The 17,285-nt window shown below is 52.1% G+C and overlaps 1 protein-coding gene across 6 annotated transcripts in view; it reads left to right on the top strand.

Annotated features, from left to right (window-relative positions):
- Window positions 1–12,949, top strand: part of BCL9L (BCL9 like) — a 170,723-nt gene extending 157,774 nt beyond the window's left edge. For 5 of the 6 annotated variants that reach the window (XM_075122192.1, XM_075122191.1, XM_075122190.1 and 2 more), the window contains 3 exons: window positions 69–2,457; window positions 4,578–4,838; window positions 7,942–12,949. In XM_075122192.1, coding sequence (XP_074978293.1) covers window positions 69–2,457; window positions 4,578–4,838; window positions 7,942–9,098 — 3,807 coding nt within the window. In that variant the 3' untranslated portion in view covers window positions 9,099–12,949. The remainder of the gene's footprint in view (window positions 1–68; window positions 2,458–4,577; window positions 4,839–7,941) is intronic. The other variant, XM_048827681.2, reaches the window with a different exon arrangement.
- The last annotated feature ends 4,336 nt before the right edge of the window (window positions 12,950–17,285 follow it).

The following is a 17,285-nucleotide window of genomic DNA, read 5'->3' as shown; positions in this document are numbered from 1 at the left end:
CAAGGTCTGGGGCTACACACCTGCCTTATGTGTTTCTTGCTGACTTTGGCTTCCCCTTTCTCTCCCAGGCTCCAGCTCCTAAGATGCTGGGAGTCGCTGAGCAACTGCCAATTAACCCACCTGCCTCCAGCACTCCGCAGTCCCAGCCCCCAGCATCACAGGGCAACCAGGCACAGCCTCAGCCTCCCCCAACACAGCTCCCTCCACCCCAGAGCATCAGTCAGCAAGCTCTGCCTGCACCAAGCACCCTACCCCAGGAGGGGACGGGAGAGGACGTTCGGCGGGACCTGACTCCCAACTCTGTGGGAAATAGCAGCGGCAGCACCCAGCCAGGGAGCAACCACCCCAACACACCCAACGCCTCCACCAACCCGATGCAGCCTGGGCAGGTGGACTCTTCTAGTGCTTCCAGCTCTAACTTACTGGGGGATGGTGCCAGCGCTGGGGCAGCTGGAAATGGGCAGGTAGGGCTGGGCCCCAGGAACCCCATGAACTCGGAGGGGCTCTCTAAGGAGCAGCTGGAGCACCGGGAACGCTCCTTGCAGACCCTGCGGGACATTGAGCGCCTGCTGCTGCGCAGCAGTGAGGCTGAGCCCTTCCTGAAGTCCAACCAAAGTGCTGGTGAGGGTGGCCCTGCTCCCCAGTCGCAACCTCCACCCACCCAGGCACCCCTCCCGTCTGTGGGCATGAAGAAGTACGAAGAGCCCCTGCAGTCCATGATTTCACAGACGCAGAATCTGGGGGGCCCCAACTTGGAGCACGAGGTCTCCCACCATCCAGGTTCTGACATGGGGCAGCAGATGAATATCATGATGCAGCGGCTGAACCAGGACAGCCTGACGCCAGAGCAAGTGGCCTGGAGGAAGCTGCAGGAGGAGTATTATGAGGAAAAGCGGCGGAAGGAGGAGCAGATCAGCATCCATGGTCGACCTATGCAGGAGATGCTGATCCCCCAGTCCATGGGTGGCATGATGATCCGGGGGCCACCACCGCCCTATCACAGCAAACCTGGGGAGCCGTGGCCTCCAGGCATGGGCAACCAGCTAAGGGGACCCATAGAGGTCCAGGACCCCATGCAGCTGAGGGGAGCACCCCCGTTCCCGGGGCCAAGGTTCCCTGGAAATCAGATGCAGAGGGTCACTGGCTTTGGGGGGATGCAGAATGTGCCCATGGATGCCCTTGGGCCCATGAATGCTATGCAGCGGCCAGTCAGGCCTGGCATGGGATGGAATGATGATATGCCTCCAATAGGAGGCCCAGGGAACTTTCCACAAGGGAGCCTGCCCTACCCTTCGGGGCAAGGGGACCCTGAGCGGTTCATGAACCCCCGAGCCAGGGAGGAGATCCTGAGGCACCAGCTGATGGAGAAGCGCCCGGTGGTGATGCAGAGGCCCATGGGGATGTCTGGCAGCTCCATGAGCCAAGGTTTGGAAATGGAGAGGATGATACAGGCTCACAGGCAGATCGACCCATCCATGTTCCCTGGACAGATACCAGGAGAGAGCCTAGGTGGTGCACCCATAGGTATGGACTTCACGGGTACCAGGGGGATGTTGAGCCCACCCATGAGCCAGTCGAGTCTCCGAGACATGGATGCACCTATGGGACCTGGGAACCTCAACATGAACATGAATGTCAACATGAACATGAACATGAACCTCAATGTCCAGATGACCCCACAGCAGCAGATGATGATGTCGCAGAAAATGAGGGGTCCTGACATGATAGGCCACCAGGGCATCAGCCCTGAGGATCTGGCCAGGGTGAGGGCTCAGAATGGCAGTGGTGGCACAATGATGGGGGGGCCACAGAAGATGATGATCCCCTCACAGTTCCCCAGCCAAGGGCAGCAAGGCTTCTCAGGCACGCAGGGCCCCTATCCCAGCATGCCCCAGGAGATGGGCAGTGCCCCAGACATGTTCAGCCCTGAACAGGGTGCCATGTCCATTGGGAACATCGGCGGCACCACCAGGCTCAGCCACATCCCTTTGCCTCCAGCTTCCAATCCCCCTCCCACCCAAGGGGGCAACCTAGCCAACATGCACCCGGCACCCTCACGGGGCCTGGGCCGCAGGCCCTCTGACCTCACCATCAACATCACCCAGATGAACTCCCCTGGCATGGCCCACCTCAAGTCCCCGACGCTCAGCCAGGTGCACTCACCGCTTGTCCCCTCCCCATCTGCCAACTTGAAGTCCCCACAGACGCCCTCTCAGATGGTCAGCATGCCACCTTCCAACCAGTCTGGGCCCCTGAAGTCGCCCCAGGTGATGAGCTCCTCCCTCAATGTCAGGTCTCCCACCAGCTCACCAAGCCGCCTGAAGTCCCCTTCCATGGCCGTTCCTTCGCCCGGGTGGGTGCCATCTCCCAAAACCACCTTGCCAAGTCCAGGAGTCAGCCAGAGCAAGCAGCCTATCGGCATGAATTCGTCAGCTTCCATGGGAGGGCTGGATCAGGGTAAGCTGTTACACGGTGTGGATGTGTGAGTGGGATAGGGCCATAGAATTAAAGTCTGGTGGTCTGAAGAGCTCTGCACATAGCTGGTCACTCTCCTGGAGCCCAATAATTCTGTGGCTTCCAGACCCATATTTTCCATATACTCTGACTAGTAGTGATTACCTGGCTATTTCCCTGCAGGGCAGTGGTGGGAATCTGCCTGCCCATAGCCAGCTCTCCCTGTGCTGGGATTTGGGGTTGGCGAGTGGGCATCTAGGGCCCAGCACTGAAAGTGCTGTAATAGCAGCCCAGTTCCTTTTCCAAAGGGATAGAATACACCATCTGCCTTCCTATGCCATGCACCAGGCCTAAGGGCAATGTGTCTCAGCATCGGGAAGAAGGGAGCAAGAGCCTAGATTAGGGGAAATGCATACAGCCTGGAGAGGGACTGCTATTTCCTGGCGGGCTGAATGAGCTTGGCCTGCCCGATACATACAAGCCTGCACTCGCTTCTTCTGGGGATTAATGCCAGTGATTTGCTGTGTCCCACCCCACCCCCTGATGCTGTGCTCTCTTATTCACAAGGAGGAAAACAGTAGGCAGCCTAACATGCACTGTAGAGGTTTGGAGGGAGACACTGGACCAAATTAGAAATGGGGAGCCAGGATACCAGCATTCCCAAATTCCTCTGCTGAACGGCTCATGCTCTTCGGGGTTGGGTAGGGATGGAAAAATGGATTGATGGGAGACACAGTCCTTAAACATGTGTCCTGACTTGGAGAAGTGCCTGAAAGGAGGGGACAGTGGGGCTGTGTGTGTCACTGAGCAAACCTGTCTCGGTGCATTCTAGGGGCTGGGGAGATTGCAAGATGTGTCTGGCCAATGCCCAGCTCCCTGCATTTCCTTGTGTTTCTTTTCTCAGGCCCCAGGTCCTGTTGTCTGGGGAGACTTTTTGCAGGTAGATCAGAATTTAGTCCATTTATTTATGCAGGCAGCATTGTCTAATGGTCAAACCAGAGTCTGAGAGTCAGGACTCCAGAACTCTAAGCCTTGCCCTGTCTCCTTGGGCAAGTCCCTTCACCTCTCGGTGCTTCAGTTTTCCCTGGCCCTGACTTGAGTCTTTCATTGTCCCTCTGGTGTTGACAAGGATTCCCCATCCCCACTTTCTTTCTTCTACACCCACTCATATAGGGGTAACAGGATGGGCTAGAAAGCCAGAGTTCCTTCCTAGGTACTAGGAAGCTGGTTCACCTCTGCCCCCGTGCCTTCTAGCAAGGTTAACATCTCTCCCCAGCTAACTCCCACCCCATTTCCCTGTACAAATAGGCTGTTCCCATCCATGCCTGCTTGGTTGAGGAGGCCTTGAGTGAATGCAGAGCCATTGCCCACCAGGGTAATTTGCATCTTCACAAGACACACTGGATGCTAGAAACCTGCCTACAGCTATATCCAGGGAAGGGATGTCAGGGTGAGGCCCCTGAGGTATCTAGTGCTGGAAGAACAGTTCCAGGTAGCCCTGCATGGTGCAGGCAGCATGCGCTCAGAGCTACTTAGCGCCGTGGTGTATCAGTCCCATCTCATACTCCTATCCAGAGCGGATTGTCAGCCAGGCCAGGCCACCAATCGCTGCATTTTCTTACTCTCACTCAGCCCCCATGCACTTGACATGCACACGCGTGCCCCAGGTTTCCAGTCTCTGATTCTCTGTGTTAGCTCTTGAAGTTGGTGTCTATTTTGCCCCCAGGCATCCAGCAGGGACTTTAAGAAAAAGCAAGTAGGGGAAAGGGGCAAAGTTTTCTGAATCTAGGTCTAGAAAAAGGCCTCCAACTCCGTGCCTTCCCCTCAGCACCCACCCTTCCCCTTCTTCAGTTCATGAGGGATGGGCCAGAGCTCGGAAGTTGGGACTAGATCAGATCTAACTCCCCCATAGTTTGGGGTGTCTGGCTCCAGTGCCAACCACAGCAGGTGGTCCCAGCACAGAACTTCCCCAGAGTCCATAGAGGGTTTTCGTTGGGGGCCAGCCTGGTTTGGGTCTATCGCTGTTCCAAGCGGAGAATTGGGGATGCTGCCCGATGGGAGCAGGCTGCAGCTTGCAGGGAGCACTAAGCTGGTCTCTCTCTCTCTCTCTCTCTCGCTTGCAGGTTCACTCCCTCCTGGGCCTAGGAGCAATTCCTCCGCGCCAGTCAGTAATCCCTCTAGCACCATGAATCCCAACATACCTTTTACTTCCTCTCCAGATCCATCCCCCTCTCAGAACCCCCTCTCGCTGATGATGTCACAGATGTCCAAGTATGCCATGCCCAGCTCCACACCACTCTACCACAATGCCATCAAAACCATCGCCACCTCTGATGATGAGCTGCTCCCAGACAGGCCTATGCTCCCACCAGGAAGCATACCAGGTACGTTCTTCTGGGACTGTCTGCACCAGTAGGGAGAGCAAGCTGGAGCTGGGCTTTATAGGGGTAAGACTGGTCTTGTGGTTCACACACAGGCCTGGGAGGCAGGACACCTGGGTGTGGTTCTGATGCTCAGAATGGGGGTCAGGAATTCTGTTCCCAGCTCTGTCACTGACTTCTTCTGTGGATTTGGACAAGTCACTTAACTTGTCTGTTCCTGTTTCCCTATCCCTCCCTGCCTCTGTTGGAGCATGGGGCTCAGTGCACTGATGACTAGAAAGTACCTGGGAGGCATGGCTGGGGGCGTGTTGTAGAAAAGTGCGCTAATTGAGCACTGGAATAGGAGCAGACCTATTTGGAGTTGCAAAGCAAGGACAAACAAAAGGGTTAATTGAGTCAGATGAGAGCATTTATCCTGTGGAGAAGAGAAGAGTTTGTTCCAGGCACGGAGAAGCCTGGGGAAGAAGTTGGACAAGGGAGAAGACTCAGTGAACCCTCTGCAAGGACAGGACGGGGTGTAATCCTTGTTGTGGACCATGCTGTGGAAGGATCACTCCTTTCCAAATGTATGACTTAATATAGTAGAGACTCCATGGCTGTATCCTTGTTGTGGCCTCTCAGAAAGCCATAGAGGCAGCAGGTTAGAACCCAGGATCGCCCACTCCAAAAGCATTGGCCTGACCAACTGAGCTCAAGGAAAATTATCATCTGTTAGCAGTATGTGGCCTTGACACACAGCAAGCAATTCTGATTCCAGCCAGCAAAGGGCAACAATGCCATATACACACCAGCCAGTTGATTGCAGTATAATACAGTTGGGTTATTAATGGTAACTGTAGTCACTGTAAGTCCCACCAGCATGCGAGGGGTACAGGTTATTACAAGGGTTACATCTCCTGAGGTGAGACATAGAGATGTCAGGTCTAAGGCGTGGGTGTCTTAGTCTGTCCTGAGTGTCTTGGGCTCCCAGTGTTCTCACTAGCACAAGTAAAAGCAATGGAGCCCGTTCAGCTGTCCTGCATTCAGGTGTAACCAAAGGCCTTGGGAAAACTCTAGCTCCCTGGATACCGTTGACTAAACTCCTTAAATGGAACAGCTGTGCTGGCATCCCAGGCTGGTTTCCCAGCTTGCCGCAGCTTTGCAAAGGCATTGGGTGCTTCCAGAACCTGCGCGAAGCTGGCAGTTGTTTGTTTGCTTGGCATTGGCAGGTGCGGTGCTGTTCTGCCATCTGCTTCTTACTGACTGGCCAGGGCCAGCTGCTGCCTTCTCCATGTGCCATTGATCTGTCTGGCAAACACAGCGAGCCCAGGAGACACTAGAGTTTCTAGCCCAGCACACAGCCAGGATCAGCTGGGGGTAAAACAGATTATGGTAGATGCAGCATGCATGTGGGTTACATGTACATCCCCATGCCCGGTGGGAATGATGTGACAACCCATAGATCTTACTTACGTCTCTATCCTCTTTGTCATCTCCTCTCTGCCTCCACATGCCCGGTGTTCCTCCCTCAACCATCTGCCTGAGTGTTGTCTCTGGGATAGCAGGGCCATGTTCTATTATTTGGCCACTCCCCTTGTTTGAGTCCTAGAGCTAGGTTTCCAGGAACCATGTTTGCCCTGCATGGAGGAGGGAGGGGGCTGTGACCTTTGGGGTGCCCTTGAATTTTCCACTCCCACCAGAGATGTCCACTATCTCCAGCCCAGAGCTCTGCTGTGTAGGAAACCTTAGATGGTCTCAGCACGGTATGTCCCAGCAGAATGGGAAAGCCTGAGCGGGGACTGGGCTATCCAGTCCATGCAGGGTCCCAATCTGCACAGTCAGAGCTGTGAGAGAGAGGCATAATCTGAGAACTCCTTAGTTCCGATTTCAGAAAGTCTTTCTGACCTCCACAGCGAGGGGCCACACCTCCCTCCCATGCTGGCTGTGAGCATTGTGTAAGCCAGGCAGGGCTGTGCGCTAGGTGGTAGCTGTGCTGTCCTTCTCAGTATCCACCACTGGGTGGCACGTTGGAGCTGCACAGAGGTTGCCAACTAATGGCTGTTGAGGGTGTTTATTTGGCAATCCTTCCTTGTGCTCAACGCAGTAGAGAGGTTGCTGTGCTGTACTGTCCCAGCCTGTGTAGCAACAGAGCGGCACAGGATTGGCTGAGCTGGTAAGAGCCACAAGCCCCATGTATGGCCAATGACCGACTGAGTCTTGTGGTGACATCCCTTGAACCCCAACTATTCCCTGCCTGCACCAGGCAACCTCTGAGGTCTGGAGCAGCTCTCACCAGCAGAAGTAGAAGCACCTACCAGCTGGCCCTCTTACGGCATATCTACACTGCATCTGGGAGTGAGCCTTGCAGCCCAGGTTCACAGACTCAGGCTAGCACTCTAAAAATAGCTGTGTAGACGTTACAGCTCGGGCTAGAGCTCAGGCTCTGGTGCCTGGGGTGGGCTTGAGAGCCCACGCTCCAGCCACAGCTGCAACTTCTAAGCACCATCTACACCGCTATTTTTAGGATGCTAGCACAAGTCTGTGGCCCTGGGCCAGAGCCTGGCTCCCACATGCCGTGCTGACGTGCCTTTACTGTCTTGGTGAGAGAGGGAGGGGCTGGACTCCCAAGGATGTGGCTCTGTGGTGCTCACCTCTCCCCTGTGCAGCCTAGCACCTGGCTGGTACAGGGCAGGGTGTGATGCTGCCATGGCAATGAAGTGCTGGGTGAGGGTACTGAGCAGGTATCAGGTCTGACAGCAGCCTGAGAGCAGAGTCCCCTGGGCTTAGGGTGGATTAGATCACTGGACTGGTCCCTGCCTGCTTGCTGCAGTGCTTTCCCCTTCTGTGCTGCTGCCAGGCTTGGCGATCATAGGCTGTGATGGGGTCATCTGTCTTTTGCTGACCTTACTGCCCTGGTGGACCCTCCATGGCAGACCTGCTCCATGGGTCTAGCAGTGAGAGCAGAGCTGAGCCAGGTTTGAACACTCCAGGGAATCTGGCTGGAGCTGATCTCTGCTTAGATGCTGATTTCAATGGAGAGAGCTGCTAGCACCAGGGGCATACTCTCTGCATGCGGTGGGAGGAGGTGCATGGGCATTGAGTTAACTCTCCTTCTCCCCTTCATTAGGTATCACAGGAAATCAGCCAAATCAACTGCACTTGAACTCAGTGGGGCCTGCATCCTCACAGAGTCCCATGGGGATGAACTTGCCTGGTCAGCAGCCACTCTCCCACGAACCCCCCACTTCCATGATGTCCTCGCCGAATCCCCTGGGCTCCAACATTCCAATGCACCCTGGTGCGCAGGGGGCGGGTGTGCCCCCCCAAAACCCCATGATGCTGCCTCCAGGACCCCAGGACTCCTTGAACCAGCCCTGTGGCCCTCTGCCAAACAATTCTCAGATGATCCCTTCCAACCAGCTGGTGTTCCCCCGCATGCAGCAGCCCCACAATGCCATGCAGTCTCCAGCTGCGGGTATGCCCATGACACCAGGAGGTGGGGGAGGGGCTGGGATGCAGCAGCATTACCCGCCAGGGATGCCCTTGCCACCAGAGGACCTTCCCTCCCAGCAGCCTGGCCAGATGGCCCCCCAGCAGCACATGATGGGCAAGAACATCCCTCCTCGGATTGGAGATCCCTACCCCAGTGTGCTTCCAGGTGTGGCTTCAGTGCTGAATGACCCTGAGCTCAGTGAGGTCATCCGCCCTACACCCACGGGCATCCCTGAGTTTGACCTCTCCAGGATCATCCCCTCAGAGAAGCCGAGCAGCACCTTGCAGTATTTCCCCAAGAGTGACAGCCAAGCACCGAAATCACAGCCTTCCAACCTCCATCTCATGAACCTGCAGAACATGATGGCTGAGCAGCCACCCACACGGCCAGGCATGAGCGCCCCCAGCCTTCCAGGGCAGCAGGGCGTGCAGCGGGGACTCAACATCTCTATGTGTCACCCTGGACAGGTGTCCATGCTGGGCAGGACAGGTATGCCACCCCAGCAAGCCATGATGGGGAACAGCATGCACCAGGGCATGATGTCCCCCCAGCAGAGTCTGATGGCCCAGCAGAATTTCATGCTGATGCAGGCTAAGCAGAGGAGCATGTCTGTGTCAGGAGAAATGTACGCCCAGACGGGACATATGATGTCGCCTCAGGGCTCCCTCATGGGGCCCCCACCTCAACAGAACCTTATGGTCACACACCAGATGAGGCAGAGGAGTGTTTCACTGGACAGCCAAATGAGCTACATCTCTGGGCCTGGAAACATGGCGAACCTGCCTTTCTAATCATGTCCTGAGGGGCTGGGGCCGATTGTAGAAACTTTTTTTTAAACCTTTATTTGGGTTAGGGTCGGGAGGCTGGGGCCTGTGGGGGTGCGGAGGGGGGATGTTTTTCATATTTGATTTGCCTCTATAAGGAAAACCAGATGTGCAGTAAAATTGATGTGAATCCTTTTTGGGAGGCGGGGGTATTATTATTTTTGAAACCCAAGTGGTGACCGGGGGCTTCCAGACCCTCCGGCAGTTTGTAAAATCTTCCTTTATTTTTTCCTCGTAGTATGGGTTTTCTTTATTTTTTGTTTTGTTTTAAAGAACAACCAAAATTTACAAGATTTTGAATGAACTGTAAATAGGGCTGGGAAAGGCAGAAACTTGTGCTGGTTTTAAATTGTTCTGTATTTCTGTGTTTTAATAGAAGCCTCAATTTTCTGTTTTAAAACAACAAAACTTTAAAAAAAAATCAGTGTACAAGGGTTTAAAACTCTTGCACAGGGAGTTCTAGGGCAGCAGGAGGAGGTGTGAGTGGGCATTGAGAGCCCTCTGCAAAAGAGCCTCTTTGCCAGCCCCACATCATTCATGCATCAGAACAGTTGTGTGCGGGAATGGGTGGTTTCAAAGAGAGACTATGTACACATCTTAGATCCTGATTCTGCAATCAGACCCTCTGGGCCTGTACTGGGTTCAGGGGTGCACCCAGTCACGTGGATCCACCTGCAGGATTGGAGCTGCTGAGATGTATCTAAAACAGTGTGGGTTGTGGGAGTCGCTGTTTGGTTGTAGGGATTGATAGTGGTCTCTTGTCTGTCTCTGCTACATGATGAAACTGTTGGCAGCATGAGCCAGGAGAGTGCCCAGTTGTTTAGTTTAGGGAAGGGTGGGGGTGTGATCCCAACCTGCAAGTACCAAGTAACTGGACCATGAGGCCTCCACCCAATCATGTCACTCCCTGCTCCCCTCTTCACCCCCAGATGCTCTGCGTGATGTGTGCATGACACTCTGGAGTGGAGATAGCAGAATGAACGCTGGGATTTCTGACTGGCTGATTCCATCCTGTGCTTCCTTGGTGTGTTGTGCAGAGGCCAGGAGGGAACTCAAGACACACACCCCACAGAGCATCTCCTACCCCTTGTTGGCTCTGCTCCCGCTTACCCCCTACATGAGTTCACACATCTCACCCTGCCACACTATGCCCCTTGCCTTCTTTACACTCCTTTGCCTCCTAAGTGCGCACATTTCTGTGGGAGAGCTAGCCTGATGCATAAAAGCAGGCATTTTATGGTAAAGATACTCCATTTTCTCGATCTGAGAATCCCAGACTCCTCCATGAAAGGCACTATAGGCAGTTGGCCAACAGTTGTAAGGCTACCTTTATACCCTGAAACCACCTGCAGCAGCCCTGCTCTCTACTATGGATGTGCAGCCTGTAGAGACATCAGGTCCTTGCATGCAATACTCCATCTGGATACAAGAGGTCTCCTGCTCTGACTGAGCTGATGTTTTTCTAAACGAAGCTCTAGTTCAAAGAGTAATTTATTCAGGGAAGTTCCATGGCTTGTGTTATGCAGGAAGCCAGACTAGATGATCACAATGGTCTCATCTGGCCTTAGAATCTATGCTGGGAGATGTCTCCTCCACAGGTCGTTCCATGTTACTCATAGGAGCAGCTGGGACTTCATTTCCGCCACCACTCTAGGCTGCTTAAAGCATGCACTGCAAGCACAAGTTTCGTGTGTGTGTGTGTGTGGGGGGGGTGCCCATGTTTGGCACCCCCTTCCTGCAGAGAGTTCTCCTTGCAGTGTGCTATGACAGCTTTTTGGAGGAAGGTTGGAGATAATCCATGTGTGCATGCAGTCTCTGTGGATTGCAGGAAAATATTCTAAAGAGAGGGTGCCCCATGGTCATTTGGATCCAAACCTACCACCAATTTGAGGATTATCTCAGAAAAGCCAGCCTTTTTGTTGCCCCTCTCATAGCAAATGGGCCCCTTCCCTAAGCACCACAATGGAGGAGAAATAAAGCTTCTGCACCGCTGACCGAGAAGTTGTGAAGCACTGCATGAAAGGTGAACCTTCTCTTTGTGGTTCCAATGGTGAATCTGTTAGCAAAGGCTACTGAACTCCACCAGCCCAACAGTCTCTTGGGCCAGATCCCAATGGGCTGGAACCAAAACGTTTAGACAGAAACATTCCCAAGTTTGAGCGTGTTTTGTTGGGAGTGGGGCTCGCTGGGAAGTCTGGATCCAAACTAGGTACAGGTGTTGATCTCTGGTCTCTTGCTTTGGCCTGTTTCTAGGGACCCTGAGTGTGGCTCTCAGAACAGCAATGAGCTAAAACCAGAGCCACTTTTCCAGCTCTGTCCCATTTGGTAAAATGGGAACAACCCATTGCTTTGCCCATCTCTGTCTGGGACAGTGCCCTGTCGAAGGGCCAAGGAGGATCCCCTCAACCTCCCACTCTCAGTAAGTGCACTCAGGCACCTTGCTTTTTAACTGGGATGGTTGTTTACCCATTTCAGAGCCTGGAAGGGTAAAACAAATCATCCCTATTTCTGCCTGAACTGTCTGAAAGGCCACATCCATGTTGCCCCCTGGCAATGCTTTAGGGGGTGACGCCTGCTAGCATTTCCCTTGTAAACACTATTGGGAGTTGCTCAGGACCAGCACAAGCACCATGCACCACAAAAGCCCCTGGCCCCGTACGCTCGGGTATTTCACCCCCCACCATCAAGTTTGTCTATTTAAAGCCATAATATTCTTTAAAATAAAATTCATCTTTGTCTCCAGGCAGCCACAGTTTTGGCCTGAGTGATTAAAAGCTCCAGTGTGTAGACCTCCCACACCTCTACCCACCTGGTCTAGCTGAGAAATGTCCTGAGGTGTTGGGTCTCTATTCTGTCAGCATTGTCCCCACATGAGTCAGAGCCTGCAAGTTGCAATATGTCTGCGTGAGGAAAGCTAATGCGACTGTCTAGAAAAGCGAGAGACAGCTCGCAGATGCAGGTGGGAGTGATGGCACTCCAGGTAACAGAAAGGGAAGGTGACAGCAATGATGTTATTTATTCCACATTAGATTGCATGGCAGTTTGGAAAGAGCAAGGCCTACAGCCCAACTGCCCTGAATACAAAAGGGAAATTCTGGTACTTTGCAAGGCTGTTGGCCCTCCTGGGGCACTTTTTGTTGGTCTTCAGAGCAGCCAACTGGGATGTCATAATCAACCCCCACTGCCCTAGCAGCCAGTCTTCATGATTTCTGAATCTGGAGGCCGGCAATGCTGAGTGGTGCCTTTTTTTGCTTCGGGTACCATCTCCCAAACAGGTCTAGTTCATCAGCAATATGGTGGGAGCCTTTCAGAGGTGAATGGCAGCCACCCCTTGTTAGGCCTCAGCAGAGCGTTTGCTCTCAGTCACCCTCTGCTGTGCGCTGGTCTCGTCTTGTGGTTTATTGCTTGATTTATTGGCTTGAGTTTTGTGTGCTGACTTCTACCCTATCATGGTTACGGATGCCCCTGTGTTTCTAACTATGATATGTCAATGTTTTTTCCTGCTCCAAACAAAGGAAAACATGTCTTTCCAATGCAATTTTAAGCAATCACATGTCCAGAATTAGCTTTCATGTCAAGGTAACAGTGACTGACCCCCTTTCTCTGTCATCCCATGGAGAAACTTCCCCAGTCATTTTGTACCATTATATAAATATATATATAAAAATATAAATATATAAATACAATATGTGAAGACATCTTATTGGTTTTTATTTTGAAACAATTTTTAGGCTTGTTTTTTGGGTATCTGTGCTGCCTGTAATGTATTGACCTGTTTTATAGGTGCCTTTTTATTAAAAAGAAATTTCAAAACCCGATCCTTGGAGCCTGTCTTCACTGGTCTGAGTTTCTTCAACATTAGCTAGTGTGGCCCATTGTAGCTGGAGGCTCATATCAAATCACATATAGCTGCTAGTTGCTGTTTGGTAGAGCCCCAGTGAAGAAGTGGCTTGGACACCTGCTTTTCTTCTGGTTGTTTTCTCCAAATTATGTTTGTTGATCATAGGTGCCACTACAGCATCAGCTCCTGCCAGGAGCAGAAAACTGCTGTTGAGGTCATTGGAAAGGATTGCAGTTAAAAGCTCAGATTTGACTTGTAGTTTGGATAATCTGGGCATTAACAACATCTTTGCCCTTCACATGGCAACAACTCTCCTCATTCCTTAAACATAATCTGGAGCTCAACAAACATAATTTGGAGAAAACAACCAGAAGAAAAGCATGTGTCCAAGCCAGTTCTTCGCTGGGGCTCTACCAAACAGCAACTAGCAGCTATATGTCCGAGTCCTGCTGAGCTGGGCCACTGGCTAACCCTCTGTTGCTGCTTTTTGGGTAGTTCATCCTCTCCATTCACTTTGAAACAGCTACCATGAGGCAATAAAAGAGCCCATTACCTCCCTGGCCTGCTGTCAGCCTAGCTCTCTGCACCATAAATCATGTGTGTCTAAGCTCTCTGCTCTCTCAGAACTGCAGAGAGCCATGGATGTTCCTGAGCCAGTCTCCCTCATGCTCCTGCTGGGCAGAAGCAGTGAAGGAAAGGAGCAGTGTTGGCTTTATTCTCTGGCTGCTACATTGGAGCTAGTAGTCAAAGGCTACAAAATAATCTTCACTCTCTGATTGCAAATGATGTCAGTTGGCATACGTGTGTGTGTCCTTTCCATGTGCTGTCCCAACTCTGCACACAGAGCTAGTGCAGCAGACTTCAATATATTGAGACACAAGTTATGCATTACATTCCTGGCTAAGAACATAGGAGTTGCTGATTCAAACCCCCTTTCTGCTTGCTGAGCTGGGATTTGAACTTTATTCTCTTAGCTCCAGTGAATGGCTTAAGTGCCAGAGTGGGAGGTGTTTTGATGTGGGAGCTCCCTTGGTCTTTCCTGGTGAAGCTGGTCCCGCTGCCACTAAATAATTGGGTCAAACTCAGGCTGTGAATCCTTTGATAGTCCAGTGGTTTTGGTATGTGCTCCAGAATGGGTGAGTTCCTGGTTCAAATCCCTTTTGTGCTTGTTGAGATGGAATTTGAAACAGACTCTCTTACCTCTCACGTGAAGGACCTAAGTGCTGGACTGGGAGGTATTCTGAGATGGGGTTTCCTTAGTCTTTTCTATTGACACTAGTCAACTTTAACTACATAATTACCGGGCCAAAGTCTGCCTCCACAGTTCTTGATGGTATGGCAGTTAGAGCACTTCTCTGGGATGTTAGTGACCCTGGTTCAAATCCCCCCCTCCGCCTCAGTGGAGGGGATGTGGTGCCTGAGGTGCAGGCAATATTGACTCTGAACTAAACAGAGCAGGTCCTGCTGGTTTAATTAATGAGAAAATACCTAAATAACTTTTATCCCCAGGGGCTAGGATATACAGCCAGGCTGTGGCAGACCCTAGGTGACTCCCCTTCTCTGCTGAGGGGTGTGAACTGGGGGCTCCCACCTTCCAGGGAGAGTCAGAGGTGGGCAAGCCCTGTCCAAATCCTCTCCCTGTCCCAAGGTGGGAATGGCCTCCTGAGAAAGGGAGGGGGTTCAGACAAGGATGTCCCACTGCAAAGGGCAATCACCTGGGAGGGAGGAAATTCAATCCCTGGCCGAACAGGCAGAATGGAGATTTGAACCAGGATCTCCACCAACCCAGCTGTGAATACCCTAAATACCAGACTATAGCGTAATTCTGACTTTTGGCCTGGCCTGAAGAATTGTTAAATCAATTGGAATAGCTTCAGAAGGCAAGAGTGAGGGAGTCCCTTATCACTATCCTTCAAAGCCCAGGCCACACACCATGGCTGCAGGAGAACCCTCTTCAAACTGCTTCTCCACAGGCCCAGGGATAATTTGAACCAGCATCTCCCACAGGCCAGGCATGTAACCTAACCACCAGGTTGCAGAGGGAGTCTTGCCCATGGGCTAGCCCAAAGAATAGTTAATTCAAGTGGAACGGCTTCAAGGGGCAACAATGAGGAACAACCTCATCATGATAGCCTAAAGTTTAGGGTGCAGACGTGGGCTACAGGAAAGGGTTAGTCAAGCCTTCTCTTAACAGACCTGTGTGGGTGTTCTGACCCAGCATTTCCCACAATCTACAGGAGTCACTGGACTGGCCTAGAGAAGGAGTCTCACCCACTCACTGGCCCCTAGAATAGTTAAGTCAAGTGAAACAACATGAGGAAACCCCCTGCCCCCTTTCTGTGGGTGTAATGGGGTGGACTAGGCCCAGAGGCCCCTTGTTGGTGGCCTCAGGGGCCTGCCACACTCATCCCAGCTGAGGAGCAGTGGAGCAGTCCCCCAAGCAGGCTAGAGTGGCTGCAGGGGAAGCAGCCGCCCAGGAGGGCCATATAAAAAAAGCTGCAGACCAGCGCAGCAGTTAGTTGCTGCTGGACCTGGAGAAGAAAGGACTGCATGCCTGTCTAGCTGAGGGATCTACAGCACAATGGACAGCAAAGTGGGGGCAGGGAATGGGGGAGCGAGAGGCTCCTGGCTGGCTGCTAGGACTGAGCCAAAGACAGTTTGCTAGCAGGGCCTGGTGGCTCAATGAAGGAGCTCCAGACTGGCTGCGGACACCGAGTAGGGACTGAGCCTGGGAAGGGCCACAGGAAGATAGTGTCTCCAGGGAGGAAGCCCTGGGGAATACAGCCCAACATCAGGGCTGGACTGGTTTAAAGACCACTGACACACCCAACCAGAGGGCAGGTGCCAACCCTGTTACAGGGGCCCATGGTATTATCAGTTGGCATGCAGAAAGAAGTTACTCACCTTGTGCAGTAACACTCGGTCTTCAAGATACACGTCCTAGTGGGTGCTCTGCTGTATGTACACTTGTGTCCCTGTGCTGTTGACTGGCAAACTTTGGTAACAGTGCCCTTTTGAAAGCTGCCAATCAATGTGTGCTGCCAGGTTGAGCCTTGGATTCTATCTGGGAAAAGACCCAGAGGCCCATCTATCCCAGTTGTTCAGGTATGGGCTAGGGGCAGGTCCAGCTCTCAGTCTAGAGAAGCTATTTCTTACATGATCACTGCTCCTCTGCCCTGTTTGGAGCTGCTCAGAGATTCGGGCATGTAACAGACTCACAGCTGTTACAGACTCTGCTGCATTCGATGTCCAGCTTCCTGTGTGTTTTGGTGAAGCCCCGGGCTTAAATTCTCAAAGATTATTTCCTGGAGCACCCCACCCCATTAGGGGCTCCAGGCTTTAGCCTGGTGGTGGTGGGGAGGAGAAGGGGCGCCAGGGCTTGGGACTTTAGCCCTGGTGCCTCTGCAGGTTTGAAAATATTTATCAGAGCTCCACGCTGCTGGCTCCAGCTGAATTTAAGCCCTGGTGAAGCCCCTCTTTCTTTGTCTCACTCTTTCCTTGATCTGAGTTGTCACAAGATAGCCATGGGTCTGCAAGACTGGGCTGCAGTGCGGTGCATTATCCCTATTTTGGAGATGGTCAACAAAGGCAGAAAGGCTATGTGACATGACCAAGGCCACCAGACTGCTCTTACAGCGATTATGGAAACCTGGGAGCACCAACTCTCCCTGGGCCTAATACACTGTGAGCACTTTAATAAGACCTCTCCTATGAAACAACCTCCAGTTTTTTTTTTCTTAATTAAAGCAGCTGAGCTTTGAGTCTAACTCTGCTATGAGTTGGCAGATCTGAAACTTGAATAAAGTAGATTATGGTAACCTATTAAGGTTAGCTGATGTCTCAGTACTGTGGTGATGGGTGCTCTAGGCAGGCCTTGTTAAAAAAACTGAGCTAAACCTGGATCTTACACATGCCCTAAAATAAGAGAGCCTTCTGCAGCACTAGTGAAAAGAACAAATTCCAGTGAGCCTCATAAGCAACACATGAAAGGCTCCTTTTATCTCCATGCAGAACTTGTCAGAAAGACATCTGACCAGCCAGCAGCTATTAATTGGTCTCTCTGATCTGTCTGTGTTTCAGAATATTGAAAACTGCAGCTGACTTTCTGCAGAAGCATGAGACATGCAACGTGGAAAAAGTACTTTATTTAATTAATCATAGTTCATTTAAAAAAAAGCAGACAATTTATGGTGAGTTTATAGGGACACAAGATATAAGCAATCATAAAAAAAAATAAAGCCTCTCAAAATATCCCCTTTCAGTTATGAACACTGAAATAATGTATGAACTCTAGCTAGACTTTGCCCCAGTAG

This window comes from Caretta caretta, chromosome 22 (assembly GCF_965140235.1).
Source record: "Caretta caretta isolate rCarCar2 chromosome 22, rCarCar1.hap1, whole genome shotgun sequence".
Classification (NCBI taxonomy): Eukaryota; Metazoa; Chordata; order Testudines; family Cheloniidae; genus Caretta; species Caretta caretta.
This window is presented reverse-complemented; position numbering and strand designations above follow the sequence as displayed.